Here is a 13,260-nt window from a genome sequence, read left to right as displayed (position 1 = left end):
CAGATGCCAGTACATGTGTTGAGCCTCCGAGTTTAAAACGACCACTGATTCTGCTGTTACTATCTCATACTTTTCTTAACTTTTCTTTATTAGACTTTTTACTACCTTCTCCAAGTTTAAATGGTCACGAGATATGCAGTCCGATAAGAGTGATATATTTATAGAACGTTGAATATTATTCAATATCTTGATTGCTCCCTCATCTTCGCACAGAGCGACCCCTGATACAAAACTGTTCAGGGGAACTCAGGGGTTATGCGGCGTCTTGAGCCGCGGCGTATATGTGAGGCGTTATGTGTCTGAACCGTCCGTAATACTGAATACATAGATTACGCTATACGGATTATTTAGGAGTAAGCTTTAGCTTAGCGCAAAACGGGAGAAAACGACATACCGCCTGAGTTAGGAAGCTAGCAGGTTAAAATCTAAAACAGTATAGGCCAAATACAACAAAAGTATAGCGGTGAACGCCAGACTTCGAAGACTTCGAAGGTGTTTTGGAGATCATCTGACCTCACGTTCTTACTCAAGCTAAAGTGAGTTTGAACAGTTTGTTTTAAGAGTGGTGTGGTATATTGAAGAGTTAGAACTTCGTAAGTTTGGAGAATTACTGATAGCTACACGAAAGGTTATTGGTTAAGTGATTCAGCATAAAGGTTTCCAGGGGTTATTAACGAATGAGAAGTCTAACAGGATAGATATACATTTTGTTAGAAGATTATTGTATTGGACGTAGACAGCTTCTAGGGTGGATGTTTTAGGGTCTACTTTTGTATACTTTTCTTTTGATTTGGTTCTTATTTTTCGTTTGTCAGTTTTCTTTTTTTTGGTTTGGTAGTGGTAACTCTTATTTTCAAGTGTCACTCTTTTTTGATCTCTTATCACTAGAACCTATCTTCCTCAAAACTCATCTGAATCAAGACAGAGAACTACACTCGTTGCTATACAATACAGGGCTGGTACCTGATTGAGTATTTATTTTTGAGTCTCAAAAGCCGTGGGCAGTGGGCTGCGTTTGCTCGACAATGACTACAGGTTCAAAACACATGGAGGCCTCTGAAATTATCGAAAAGCAGCTCCCAAATCTACCTGAAGAAAAGAATCTGTGGGGAAATGATGAAGATAGTACCACTGATGATTCGCATCTAAAAAATATTCATTCCAAGTTCGCTCATTTAAATTTGAAGGAAAATTATCTAGGGCAGGTTCCTGAAGTTCCAAAAAGAGATAGAGACCGGGGGCCAAGAAGGGTCAACGGTTTGCAAGTGGGTAATATTACTGGTGAAGGTGAGGAGCGACCACATAGACGATCTTCAGAAAGTTCAGAGTCTAAATCAGCTAAATTGGGAGGTATCAGTGGTAGTAGGAGTAGTACAAATGTCAACCCTTCGGATTCTAAACTGTCTAGGACGCGATCTGTCGAAAGCACCACTCTCAAGACAAGTATAGGTCCATCCACAGAGAGTTCAAAATCGAGCCTGACTAGACGACCATCGGACAATGTCACATATTTGTCGTCTAGACGTCCTTCTGAATCTAGCATATCTCGTCACACATCTGACAGCATGTCAGCTTCGAAAAGACGACCGTCTGATATTTCTCTCGTAAGACAAATATCGGGTGATTCAGCATATTCAATGACTAGGAGACCATCGGGTGATGCATCTTCGGCTATTTCAAGCAGGCGGCCTTCAACGGGGTCAATCAGATCACAAATCTCACAGCATTCATCTGCATCGTCCTCAGCTGAACCCCCACGTAGAAGAGCATCTGATACCTCATCAAGTAGACCCCAAGCTTCAAAGAGACATTCGGCACCATCAACACGTCGTTTATCTTCAACATCCACGTCTCCCACAATGACACCTAGAAGGATGAGTAGCACGTCTACGTATTCAAATGAGCAAGCAGATTCAGTAGCGGCTGCTGCTGTAGTTGCTCAGGAAATGAGCAATGTTCAAGCTTTAAAGAGACTCTCATTAGGTGCTTTGCCGACCCTGGACCCAGACTTGCCTCAGTTTTCTTCCTTTTACAACGAAGCAAACCCACCCAACATGAACAGAAGGTCACTTGGAAATGGCACTCCACCGGTACCAGTTGTGGTTCCTAGTGGGGCTAATAATCACGGTGGTTCATCATCATCTTCGTCCTCATCCGCTTCTTCGCGACAGAACACGCCTAGTCCTGTCCCCGGTAATGCGAAAGTGTCAGACGATGGTCAGACTGCAACATCGAGTAGTCCTACCTCATCACCTGTTGGAAGAAGTTATAGTAGTGGATCTGCTTATCGTATATCCACTCCACCGACCGGTTCTCCACGTCGAACCAGATCGTCTGGACAACAACCATTACATGTCGTGACAGAGTTTTCCAATGAAGAATCTTCAGGGAATGCTGAAAATGGTCCTATATCCCCTGGTAGCATCATATCATCACAACACGCTTCTCAGCTATTATGGGTTCCTGCTAATGTGCATCCAGAGTTAGCCCCTCAAGAGTGGAAGTCGTTTGTACAACAGAAAGTAGCAGAAATTCGCGCCACAATCTCGCCACAACAGTCGCCGTCATCACTCTCGAATGAAGCTTCGGACTCTGACTCCCAAAATGAGCCGGTTTCACCATCATCGGGCGCAAAGCTGAGCCGTAGAAATACCCGTCTGAGTAGAGAGATCTCAGATCAAGCTGAATACACTGATGGTAGCGACGTGTTGGAGAACAAGCGAAAAAGCCGTGGTGCCTCATTAAGTTCTCCAGAAGATATGACGTCTCTTTCCTCCCTATCGGCTCAGTTGAAGTCTCTCGGTGAATTAGAGAGTTTAGCCATGGATCCATTCCAGCTGGCTAGATCTTTATCTCGCACTAACACATATGGCTATGGAAGCAATTACAGCAATAACGCTTATATCTCGGATGATAGCTCAAACGATAACTCTGTTAGTAATTCTGATCATGACCGGAAGTCTTCAAGTGGATCCATGGAAATTGAACCATTAGCCAACGATAGTGATCAGCCTATTATGTCGGCTCCTTCGCCGTCGTTAAGAAGAGCAGCACATACAAGGTACAACAAACCGGCTATGCGAAAGGGAAGACAAAGGGGTGCTTCGTTGAAGAAGGAGGCCGAAGATGATTCAAACAAAGAGTCTCAACAACAGCAAGAGCAGTCACAGTCGATCAAACCCCAACAACAAGATGAGTCAGGGCAAGAAAATAATGCATCAGAAATTGTGGTACCGGTGGGCGAGCCAATTGTGCCCCTCTCTAATGATAAGGTGGACTTACAAGAGAAAGCTGACGTACCTGCTGAAGAACCTATTTCGCGTCAGACTGAGGGCCAATTTGGTCATGTCGAACCCCTGGTTATCGCTAGAAGCAGAGAGCTTAGTGTTGAAGCAATCCCAAGCTCTTCTCCTAGTGAAGATCCTACAATTATCCCTAGTACTATTCACAAATCTGAATTATCTACCGGGACTTCGGCTAAATCTAGTCCTGCTGAAGAAGTTGCTAAAGACATCGATGATGACCTAAGCTCTAATGAAGTTGTTACCGATAAGGATCTGCCTCCTAACCCATCGGAAATATCATCCAAATTGATGACCCCATCGATGCTTGGAGCCTCGACAGATGTACTATCAGCTATCCCAATTGCAAATAGCTCCTTCAGTGGAGATGATAGCTCAATAAGCCCATCTGTGTCTCCTTCGACTACTGCTGCTACAAATCCGTCTACACTGGCAAGCCCAGGAAAACAGAAACAACGTAAAAATAGTTGGAGGTGGCTTTTCAATGGAAATGCTAATGGTAGTGACTCTGGAAAGATATCAGAGCAGGTTATCACTGCAGCCGAACGTGGTTCTTCTGATGAACAATCTCCTGTATCCCCTGTTTCGGCCACTTCAGCTGTATTTGATAGAAAAGGAATTTCATCCTTTTTTTCCAAGATGAAGGTACGTAAGGACTCTGATGAGCAATCCAGTCCCAGCGATTCAGGTGCCAACGAAGGCAACAATAATTCTGGTTCAAATTCATTATTGAAGACCATTTCTAAACCTACTGTTGCGCAAGAAGTGAAAGAAAGGCAAAGTAGAGGACATCTTTCACCAGAAAAGAAAAAGGGAGTGACGAAATCCAGGTATAGATCTCGGTCTAGATCTCGTGCTCGTCAAGCTGAAACTCGCAAACAGCGGGATAGCAGCAAACCCAATGAAAAGAGTCAGCAAGAAATTGAAGCCCAACAGCGTGAATTAGAGCTTCAGTTACAGCAGCAACAGCAGCAGATGAAACAGTTTGACGGTGGTTTGCCGTATCATATCCCTGCACATCAGATGTCAGATAAGAGTATGGTTATGATGCATCACCGTTATCCTTTACACATTGAGCGGGCTATCTATAGACTCTCACACCTTAAACTTGCAAATCCACGAAGGCCGTTAGTACAACAGGTGCTACTATCGAATTTCATGTATGCCTATCTCAACTTGATCAATCACGGCTATCAGCAACAGATGCAACAAATGCAACAAATGCAGCAATTGCAACAATTGCAACTACAGCAGCTTGAGGAGATGAAGCACCATCAGAATCATCAACCCCAAGATGTTGAGTACATTGATGGCTATCGGCAAGATATAGTAGATGATGGATATGACTATGATTATGACAATTACAGAAATGATGGTTACAGCGGTTATGAAGAGGGATACGGTAACCAACCACAATATGATTATGATTACGATCCGGCTCAGAGTCAGGGTCATGATCAAGTTTATTATCAGGATCATCATCATCAACAACAACAATACCAACCCCAGCACCAGCATCAACAGCAGATGTATCAACAACAACATTACCAACAACATCAAGCACAACCGCATCAACAACAGCATTATCAAACTTATCAAAAGCATCAACAAATTATTTATGAAGAAGATATCAGTACCACAGAGGTGGATCCCAAAAAGTCCCCCTCTGGTGAATCTACATCTTCTTCCTCCTCATCGTCATCCGTCGATGCTAATGAAGACCTCTGGCATGGAGAAGACGAAAGTCAGGCCTATTTACAAGAAAATGTAAGTATTTTGATACTGGAATCAGCCGAGCTGACACCATTCTAACAAAAATCATAGGTATCTCCGCTGCAATCTAATACGGGGTCCGTGGGACATCGACGAGGAGTTCATTATCCTTATTATGGTACCCAAAACTCGGGTTCTAGGCATGAACATAGATAGCCCTTACCATTATATAAATTTAATGTATTCGTCTCTCTCTTTCAATCTGCTTCCCCACCTCTGCTAGCTCTGAACTTAGCTCTAAAGCCCAAAGCAATATCTATAGTGCTAGATTATAAATGCAAGTGTTATATATACATATCGACTATCGTTGCTGCGACCTCCAGAGCCAAAGGCTTATCGCAAGTACCCCAAGTGCCGAACCGACTGTGGCAGCTGTGGGCAGCATTGATGTATCATGCTCCTCTGGCCCGTCTCGTGGAGTTGCAGAACCTGGATATTCAGCAGCTTCAGCTAGTTGAACAAAGAGCTCGTTTAATGAAGAAGTCCATTGCGCAGAGACATGTAGCGGTGCTGCCATCGACAGATTTCGAGTATACACATCAGGTTGTTGTTCGCATCGTTGTTGCTGGCGATCTAAATCAGCTTTCAAAGCTACGTAGACCGCAGGTAACATATTCAATTGCGGATATGTGTTGTGCAAATTGACTAGGTATGCAAAACTATCTGGATCGGACGAGTCATATGTAAAACAGATTACATCACATTCATCCAGTCGAGATGAATTCTCAAGGACTGCTGGCTCCAGTTCGCCAAGTTCTTCGAGAATGAGATAGCATTGCTTTCCACCAGGCATTTCAACACTATTTACTACAGAAATAGGTTGTATCGTAGGTGTATAAACCTCTGAAAATGGTCGGTTTAAAAAAGCTTTCAACAGAGTGGTCTTCCCACTTCCACTGCTGCCTAAAACAAAACAGTTGAAGACATTTCTATCAGTGATCGCTGTCGACCGATAGGCTTTACTAGCAGGGTTGCGTTTCTTTCGAGGCTTGGTGATTTTCACTCCGTCGGTTATTTTTTGTGTTCCCTGTTTACCGTCGAATCCAAGCTGTGCTAAATATGCCATTGTACTACGATAGTCAAGATATGTAGTCATACTCCACTGGGCCAGCCAACCTTGAAGTGTGACATTTCCAGCTTCATTCCGTACTGTTGATTGGGGGAAATTTGTATCTTTCCAAAGTTTGGGAATTCCTGGTGTCGGTTTAAATAATGCATTCAATTCTAGTTGATTTAGACCTCCGTCGTTATCTTTATCGAACAGGAGAAACATATCAACGAGAAAACGGTAGCCATCAGGACTTAATTCCACACTCGCATTCGGGGGAACATCTAATTTAGGATAAAGAAACTTATCCTCCAGTGATAAAGAGTCGGTATAATGAAAGCGACGGAGAATACCCCATGTTGTTTCATGTCTACCTTTTTCAGCAAATATTTTGTTTAGTAAGATAAACCCTTCACAAGTGATACCTTTACCAGGAATCACTGCTGGAACAATGGATAACCCATTGCTTTCCGAGTCACCAGTATTAGCTGTAACATGTGCTTCAGCCGATAACTCGCTTAATATATTCTTGAGCTGAAGAATATCTACCTCTTCGAGAGATTTGTTCTGAAAGCAGTGGGCTTGTAGATCCTTAAGTTCAGTGTCATTTAGGCAACCATCTTGATCGCTATCAGCCAAAAAAAATACTCTTTCTAAGGCTGCTACAGCAGCAGGTTTTAGCTTTCCTTCCTTTGAATCAAATAGTGGAGCCAGGGGATGAGTGACAGCTCTCTGACATAAATAAAATGCTTGGTTCACATTGAAGTGAAGGCTAGCACTACACCTAATACACGACTCAACCTCCTTAAATTCTTTCAAAATTGGGATCATTTCTTCGGAGATTGCCCTCGAAGCTTCATCTCTGGGACTCAGGTCACATTTATTAGCAGTCAACACAACTGGTAGATTGACACCCAGTGATCTGAAAAATGGCATCCAAAAGAGTGAAATCCTTTCGCACGTGTAGTGGTCGGAATAAACCAACCATATTACATTAGCCCTTCTGATCTCTTTTGTCAATTGAGGTCTATCTTGGAGTAGCGGTGAAGTGTCAACTACGATTGTCTGGCCCGGAGTGTCAGCAAGCGATGAAAACTGCCTTGGAATTGTTACTGGAGGCAAGACACTTTGAATATTAGGAACAAAGGTATCTTTCACCAATGAGGTGATCAATGACGATTTCCCGACACCTTCGTCTCCACAGACCACTACTCTAATATTATCATTCTGACTTTTGGACATGACGAATACCCATGTGCATGTGGAGAGTACTATACTCTAACCGTGCATGAGCATTCAATATACTATAATTATTAGCCCTTACCGCAACGGTATGTTTCAGGCATCATGAGATTAATGATAAGATCTAGTCTGCTTGTCCAAGTTAATAAGATGGTATTTTTTCTTATTTAAACCATACTAATTAAAAGTGTATATTATTCAAGTTGTTTTATTATTTTTTTACTTCTACTATAACTAATTTGTAGAACCATGTTATAGCGTTATTTATATTTAGTCTGGGGTCAGTTGAGATCCAGATCATATACGGCTGAAATCTGCTGGTTTGTTTACATATTGCCATTCCGATCGCACCATCGCCGGTTCATGTACATTATCACGACAAGTACTCCAGAATTTACATATTAGACTGCATTTATCAGTTGACTTTGTTAGGATCGCGAATCTGTTTTATTGCTAGATTTACTGGAGTTGATAACAATGGAAGATATAATTTTAGAAGCGTTTTCGAAAATTGAATCTTCAAATATAGAGCTTCTTGATGAAGGACTGTTACAAATAGATATACTCCTTGCGGAAATCTGTAATCCAGCAGACGGATCTAATGAACGAGTTTTGACTAACTCCAAAGGAACCGCTAGATCCAGAAACATGTGCTCAAATGTGTACAACAAACCTGAAATGCAACAGTTTTTAGAACTTCAGGACAACTTTATCTTCAATATTCCTGGAAGATTGATCACATCTCTCAAAAGGTTGGTTGGCGGCTATGAACGGGCCCATTTGGATTTAAATAAGGTGCGGATTGTTTCGACACTTGATCTCATTCAAGGTATATGTTTATTACACTATCATAGCCGAAAAATGTTTAGTATGGGCTCAACTATGAAGGTACGTTCCAGCTTCTACGCAGTATGTTTTAAGAATTACTAACCAAAAAAGCTCTTGATCAATTTCCTAGGTCATGGAGTACCATCTGAAATCCAGATCGCAGCTATAAACACACTGGTATCAGCAATGGTCCATGAAGTTGAAAATATTAGGTTGCTTGAGTCTGTCGGCGGGCTGAAAGCTATTTGTGATTTATTCAAACACAAGGATACTGCAAAAGATGTCAAACTGCGGATCCTAGAATTTCTATTTTTTTATCTTATTCCTGAAACCTCAGGTGCTGCCAAAATCATTAACTCTATTCCAAGGAAAACGACTGAAGACAAGCAGGAAATGCTTGGTAAATATCTGAGCAATGTCAATGGCCTAGTTCGAGAACTCCATATGAGTAAACCATTTGGAGACACAAATCTCGAATGGTAGTACCATCTATATTTATATAACTGAGCTTTCGAAGAGTTCAGACTGACTAATTAACATTGATTTATTATCTATAATTAAGCAAAAGTTTTAGCGGCGAAATCTTCCACCTTGTCCCATTTGAAGTACTTCTCGCCAGGATTGATAAACTCGTTATCATTATTAGTTTTGAAGTCAGCAGCATCACTGGTAACACTAATTACACGCAAAACGTACAAGAATTTCAAGAGCTCCTTGAATACTTCACCACTGGCAATAACATCATCAGCAACCTTAATGAGTCCCTCGACTGTAGACTTGTTGACAGTCACCTTCTTGCCGGAATATTTCTCAAACAGTTTAACGGCTTCGGCTGGGGTAGTTTGAGAGCCGGCAACATTAACATTTTCAGGAATTTTGTCAAAGGGATGTGTCAATACTGAGGCAACAGCTTGACCAATATTTCTTAGCGAAGTAACAGTGATGTTGGTAGAACCATCACCAACGTAGTCAGAAGTAGCAGCCTTGGGATCAAGGAACAACAAAGGTCCAAAGGCAATATCCAAAAAGTAAGATGTGCGGAATTTGATTACCTGGAGTCCCTGCTCTTTAGCGACTTTGACAGAATTAGCTTTGAGTCCGAAAATCACAGCATACTTGCCAGCCTTTTCGTATTCATCGCCAAACTCCGATGGGACATAGGCAGTCACACCAGCAGCCTTGGCAGCGAGGATCAAATCGTTGCTGGCCAAAGCTTCTGCGCCTCTAAGATCAATAAGGACGTCAACACCCTTAAGAGCTTTTTCGTACGAGGCCAAGTCGCTAGCCTGGTGGTACTCAATGTCAGAAGTTGAAGTTGAGCCAGAAGATCTTGATAAGACCCTAATAGGGAAGTTGAAGCTTGACTTGAAAGCTGGTTCTTGAAGAGCATTTAAGACATGCTTGCCCAAGAGTCCATTGACACCAGCTACTGCTACAGTTTTAGCCATTTTCAATGTGAGTTAAGAAAGAAAAATTTAAGAGAATTGAATCCTAGAGTGATTGCAACAATTTTTTGTTGGAAAATATTGATTCAAAAATTAATTTAGTAAAATGTCCGGCTATTTGTACTCGAGCTCTGAGAGCTGCCGAATTACCCCTGAGGTATCCAGTTGGTGATCATCGCGCCAGATGTGTGTAATATGCTGCACAATCTTGCATGACGTTTAGTAAGATTAATAATTCCAGTCGGCATTAAGTGTGTAAGCTTACATAACCCGAAAATGGTCTCATTTTAAAGTTGCATGCAGAACTAACTGACGTGATTGAATCGGGCCTGCGACTTCATGATTGGCGACACAACCTACACAGCTGACGCGAGGAGACCTTGTTAATTCTAACACTCTAATAAGAAGCCTAAGAGGCTTTGCTTGACATTGTCTAACAGTCTATGTTACTAGGATGGTTTATATGCCTCGTTCAACAATTTGAAATGCTTTTTTTCCTGTTCGGCCAGTTTTCCCTCTAGATCCTATCGCCAGTTAGTATTAAGGTTTACAGTTGTTTATCCCAAATGCTCCGGCGTCAGTATGCGGCAAAGACATTTGCCGAGTACAACTTGTGCCGAAAAACCTAAATAAGCATATATGATGAAAACTTACGCTAATAATAGTAGAAACCAAGAAATAGTTGTTGTAGAGGAATTTCTCTTGTTTGGCAGTTGAATCGTTCAGGGTGCCGCTCATCTTTGTCAAAAATGATTCAAAATCATTACGCAGCCGCGTAATTGAGTTGACAACGGGCTCAGTTCCACTCTCGTCGTCTTCACAAAGTGATAGAATTCCATATAGAAAGCTGGCAAATTGCTGAGTAATATGATGAGGAACAAGGGAGGATGAGTTCGATTTTGTGGCTGAAAATGCAGATGATTTAGTAGACGCCCTTCGCAAACTGTCGGAATGGGCATCCATGACAATTTGAAATCGCGGCCATAGGTTGATTAGCTGAAGATTGAAATAATCTTGAACAACAGGAATTTTTCTATGCTGTAACTCTAGTTCTAGTTTACGGCAGAGTCGAATACAAATAAGCATTCCATATGCATCATAAGACCCGTCAAGCAAGAACTTCGTATAAGCGTGTCCAATATGAAGAGTTGGTTCAAAAATGGCATTAAATATCGCCGACGCCGTTTCACCCTTTTGATATTGAAAAAATTCAGAAACAAACATGAATTCTACACTGGCATTGTCAATCAAGGTTATATTGAAACTTCGGAACCCAGTTTCAATGGATGTGGTTAGATGGGAGTGTTCTGCAACATGTGATGTTATTACTGAGGGGTCGTCAGAAAAAATGATATTTGCCCTGTCACCAATAGTAAGATAATCAGTAGGTGCTCTGCTTGCCGAATTGACTGTTGCACTACCTGCGAATGTTGCGGTAGATCCAGATGAGGACCGTGGTGACCCTCCACCACCATATAATGAAGAAAATGCGCTTGAGGTTGCAGTTGCGCCAGAAAACAGACCCTTTCTTATCGGTTCATCAGAGCCGAGTAAAATAGAATGTTCAACCGTGTACATAGGTAACTTTTCCAAAGATTTGACGTAACGGCTGAAGTTACTTGAGTAGTACCACCTCATAGTATAAATATAAGCTTGGCGAAGATCCAGAGCCAGCTTCTCGTATTCTTTGAACAGGAATTTATATAAATCCTTATTCGCTAATAAATCACCTTGGATAGCCTGGGCATTGACACCTGGTGATCGCAATGACCTGATGTGGTTGACTAAATAATCTCGAATACGCTCGATTGCTTTTTTAGTCACCAAAGTCAGTTGTGCTTCGGCACCTTCAATAGCAGTAAATTTCTCACCGCTGCTCTTCAAACTTTCTAATTCACTCTTTCGACGTACTAAATATTTCAAAGCAGCCCTCCATTGTGGTGAAATCTCTTTTTCCGAAATTTGGAGGACTATTGATGGAGGAATGATGAGTGCCTCTACTAATGGAGCAAGTTTTATCTCGGCTTGTTTTCTTAGCTGAAGTCTTTGTGCGTGATCCAATGACCTATTCTGTAAAAGTTCCATATCAGCGGATAGAGCATTCAAATTAGATTTGAAAGTCTTCAAAGATGTCTCCAGAACATCTAATGTTTTTTGTGACGTGACCAATTCCTCGTGTAGGGATTGGAACTTCCCAATCTCTTTATGATATGACTCGGCATCCAGTTTTGTCTCTTTCTGGCTCTGTTGTTTTGCACCCTCGGCAACGATTTCTTCTAGGGAATTGAATGAGTTAATAGGTAGAGTCGTTTCAGTCAGACCAGATGAATCGGACCTTTCTTTCTCTTTATCGTCGATATCTTCTACTTCTTGAGTTTTCTCTGTACTACTTCCACCCTCAGCCTTCTTGGTTTGTTCACTGGCAGATTCATTGGTAGTCCCACTGATACTAGGGACAACCAAGTCGAGCTGAGGAACCAAGTCTGCCAGATTTATGCTTAATATATCATTCAATTGCAATAGCACATCCACTGTGCTCTCCTTAGAGCCAGAAGGTGATGGCCTGGAAATCGACCTGCTGGCCACCCGATTTCCTACAACGCTCATGACATCCACTGTCGCCCTTGTATCCGATAATTATCGACTGTAACAAGCGTTACTTAACACCATATGCTGTACCAGTACGTTCTACATCCGTTCCCGCAGAATGCAATATTGCGCATATCATTCTATTACTGATCGCACCTCACCTTCGGGTCGCAGGTCGGTCACCGGCAGCTGGAGATGGCTTGAGACCTCATTGTTTCCTATCGCTACTCTCGAATTATTCTAGATCTCTTTCGTTTCCTAACTCTGGCAGTTGGAGTGGGATCCAGATGGCCAATGATGGAACCAGAGGCGTAGATCCCCATTTAAAGCTGAAATTATTATACTAGATTATATCCTCGTTATTATAAAATACATAATTAGTTGTTATTTCCAGGCTGCCAGTCGTTAAAATCATCATCTTGGTAATAAAGATCGCTATCAAGAGTATTAGTTGGACGAGTGAGGTGAAGACTGATTGGTGGATCCGGCAGAGCGAGAGCTGGCTTTCGCGATTTACCTCTAGAGATAGCTCGTGAAAATACAATAGTATCGTCGTCATCGTCGTCGTCAAAGGTTTCATTATAGTTTTCGTTCAATTCGTTATCATTAAATCCCATGTCGCTCAAGGGCTCTGTGGTGTTAGCTGTACTTGTTATACGGGAAGGATTAGCTGTATTTGTAGCAGCGCTACGTGGAGTAGATGTTGCAGTGGGGGTGAGAATGACATCATTTTCAGGAGATTTGGCTGTTGTTTCTGACTGCTTCGGTTGCTTGCTGGTTAACTTCTTCTCGACTGATCTCTTGTTTTTCGATCCGGGTGGTCTACCGGCTTTGCGCTTAAAAGTGCCATTTTCGGGAATTTTCACATCCGAAGGTTTACTTGGGGCATTTCTTGAAGCGATAGAATGAGTTAGCCCTTCAAGTGCAGACTTATGAGGAGAGTCACTTTGTACCTGAGATTTTGGAGGTCTTCCACGTTTTTTCTTGACAACAGATGCCAACGCTCCAACAGACAAAGGATCCATTGGGGCAG

At 42.0% G+C, this 13,260-nt stretch overlaps 5 protein-coding genes across 5 annotated transcripts; 2 read left to right on the top strand and 3 right to left on the bottom strand.

Moving 5' to 3' along the window:
- Positions 1-1,046: 1,046 nt before the first annotated feature.
- ZDS1 (Zds1p) lies at positions 1,047-5,114 on the top strand (the record flags this gene model as incomplete). The annotated part of the gene is made up of 1 exon (XM_018878086.1): positions 1,047-5,114. The coding sequence occupies one exon, from the start codon at positions 1,047-1,049 to the stop codon at positions 5,112-5,114; it is 4,068 nt and encodes a 1,355-aa protein (XP_018735425.1).
- A 262-nt stretch (positions 5,115-5,376) lies between these two features.
- GEM1 (ERMES complex Ca(2+)-binding regulatory GTPase GEM1) lies at positions 5,377-7,365 on the bottom strand (the record flags this gene model as incomplete). Its single annotated transcript, XM_018878085.1, has 1 exon — positions 5,377-7,365. One exon carries the CDS (start codon positions 7,363-7,365, stop codon positions 5,377-5,379), a length of 1,989 nt encoding a protein of 662 aa, XP_018735424.1.
- A 1,014-nt stretch (positions 7,366-8,379) lies between these two features.
- AWJ20_1224 (Cell division control protein 14) lies at positions 8,380-8,676 on the top strand (the record flags this gene model as incomplete). Its single annotated transcript, XM_018878084.1, has 1 exon — positions 8,380-8,676. The coding sequence occupies one exon, from the start codon at positions 8,380-8,382 to the stop codon at positions 8,674-8,676; it is 297 nt and encodes a 98-aa protein (XP_018735423.1).
- Positions 8,677-8,750: 74 nt separating this feature from the next.
- Positions 8,751-9,641, bottom strand: AWJ20_1223 (uncharacterized protein; the record flags this gene model as incomplete). Its single annotated transcript, XM_018878083.1, has 1 exon — positions 8,751-9,641. The coding sequence occupies one exon, from the start codon at positions 9,639-9,641 to the stop codon at positions 8,751-8,753; it is 891 nt and encodes a 296-aa protein (XP_018735422.1).
- A 537-nt stretch (positions 9,642-10,178) lies between these two features.
- Positions 10,179-12,245, bottom strand: VPS52 (Vps52p; the record flags this gene model as incomplete). The annotated part of the gene is made up of 1 exon (XM_018878082.1): positions 10,179-12,245. The coding sequence occupies one exon, from the start codon at positions 12,243-12,245 to the stop codon at positions 10,179-10,181; it is 2,067 nt and encodes a 688-aa protein (XP_018735421.1).
- Between the last annotated feature and the right edge of the window lie 1,015 nt (positions 12,246-13,260).

This window comes from Sugiyamaella lignohabitans, chromosome A (assembly GCF_001640025.1).
Source record: "Sugiyamaella lignohabitans strain CBS 10342 chromosome A, complete sequence".
Taxonomy (NCBI): domain Eukaryota; kingdom Fungi; phylum Ascomycota; class Dipodascomycetes; order Dipodascales; family Trichomonascaceae; genus Sugiyamaella; species Sugiyamaella lignohabitans.
This window is presented reverse-complemented; position numbering and strand designations above follow the sequence as displayed.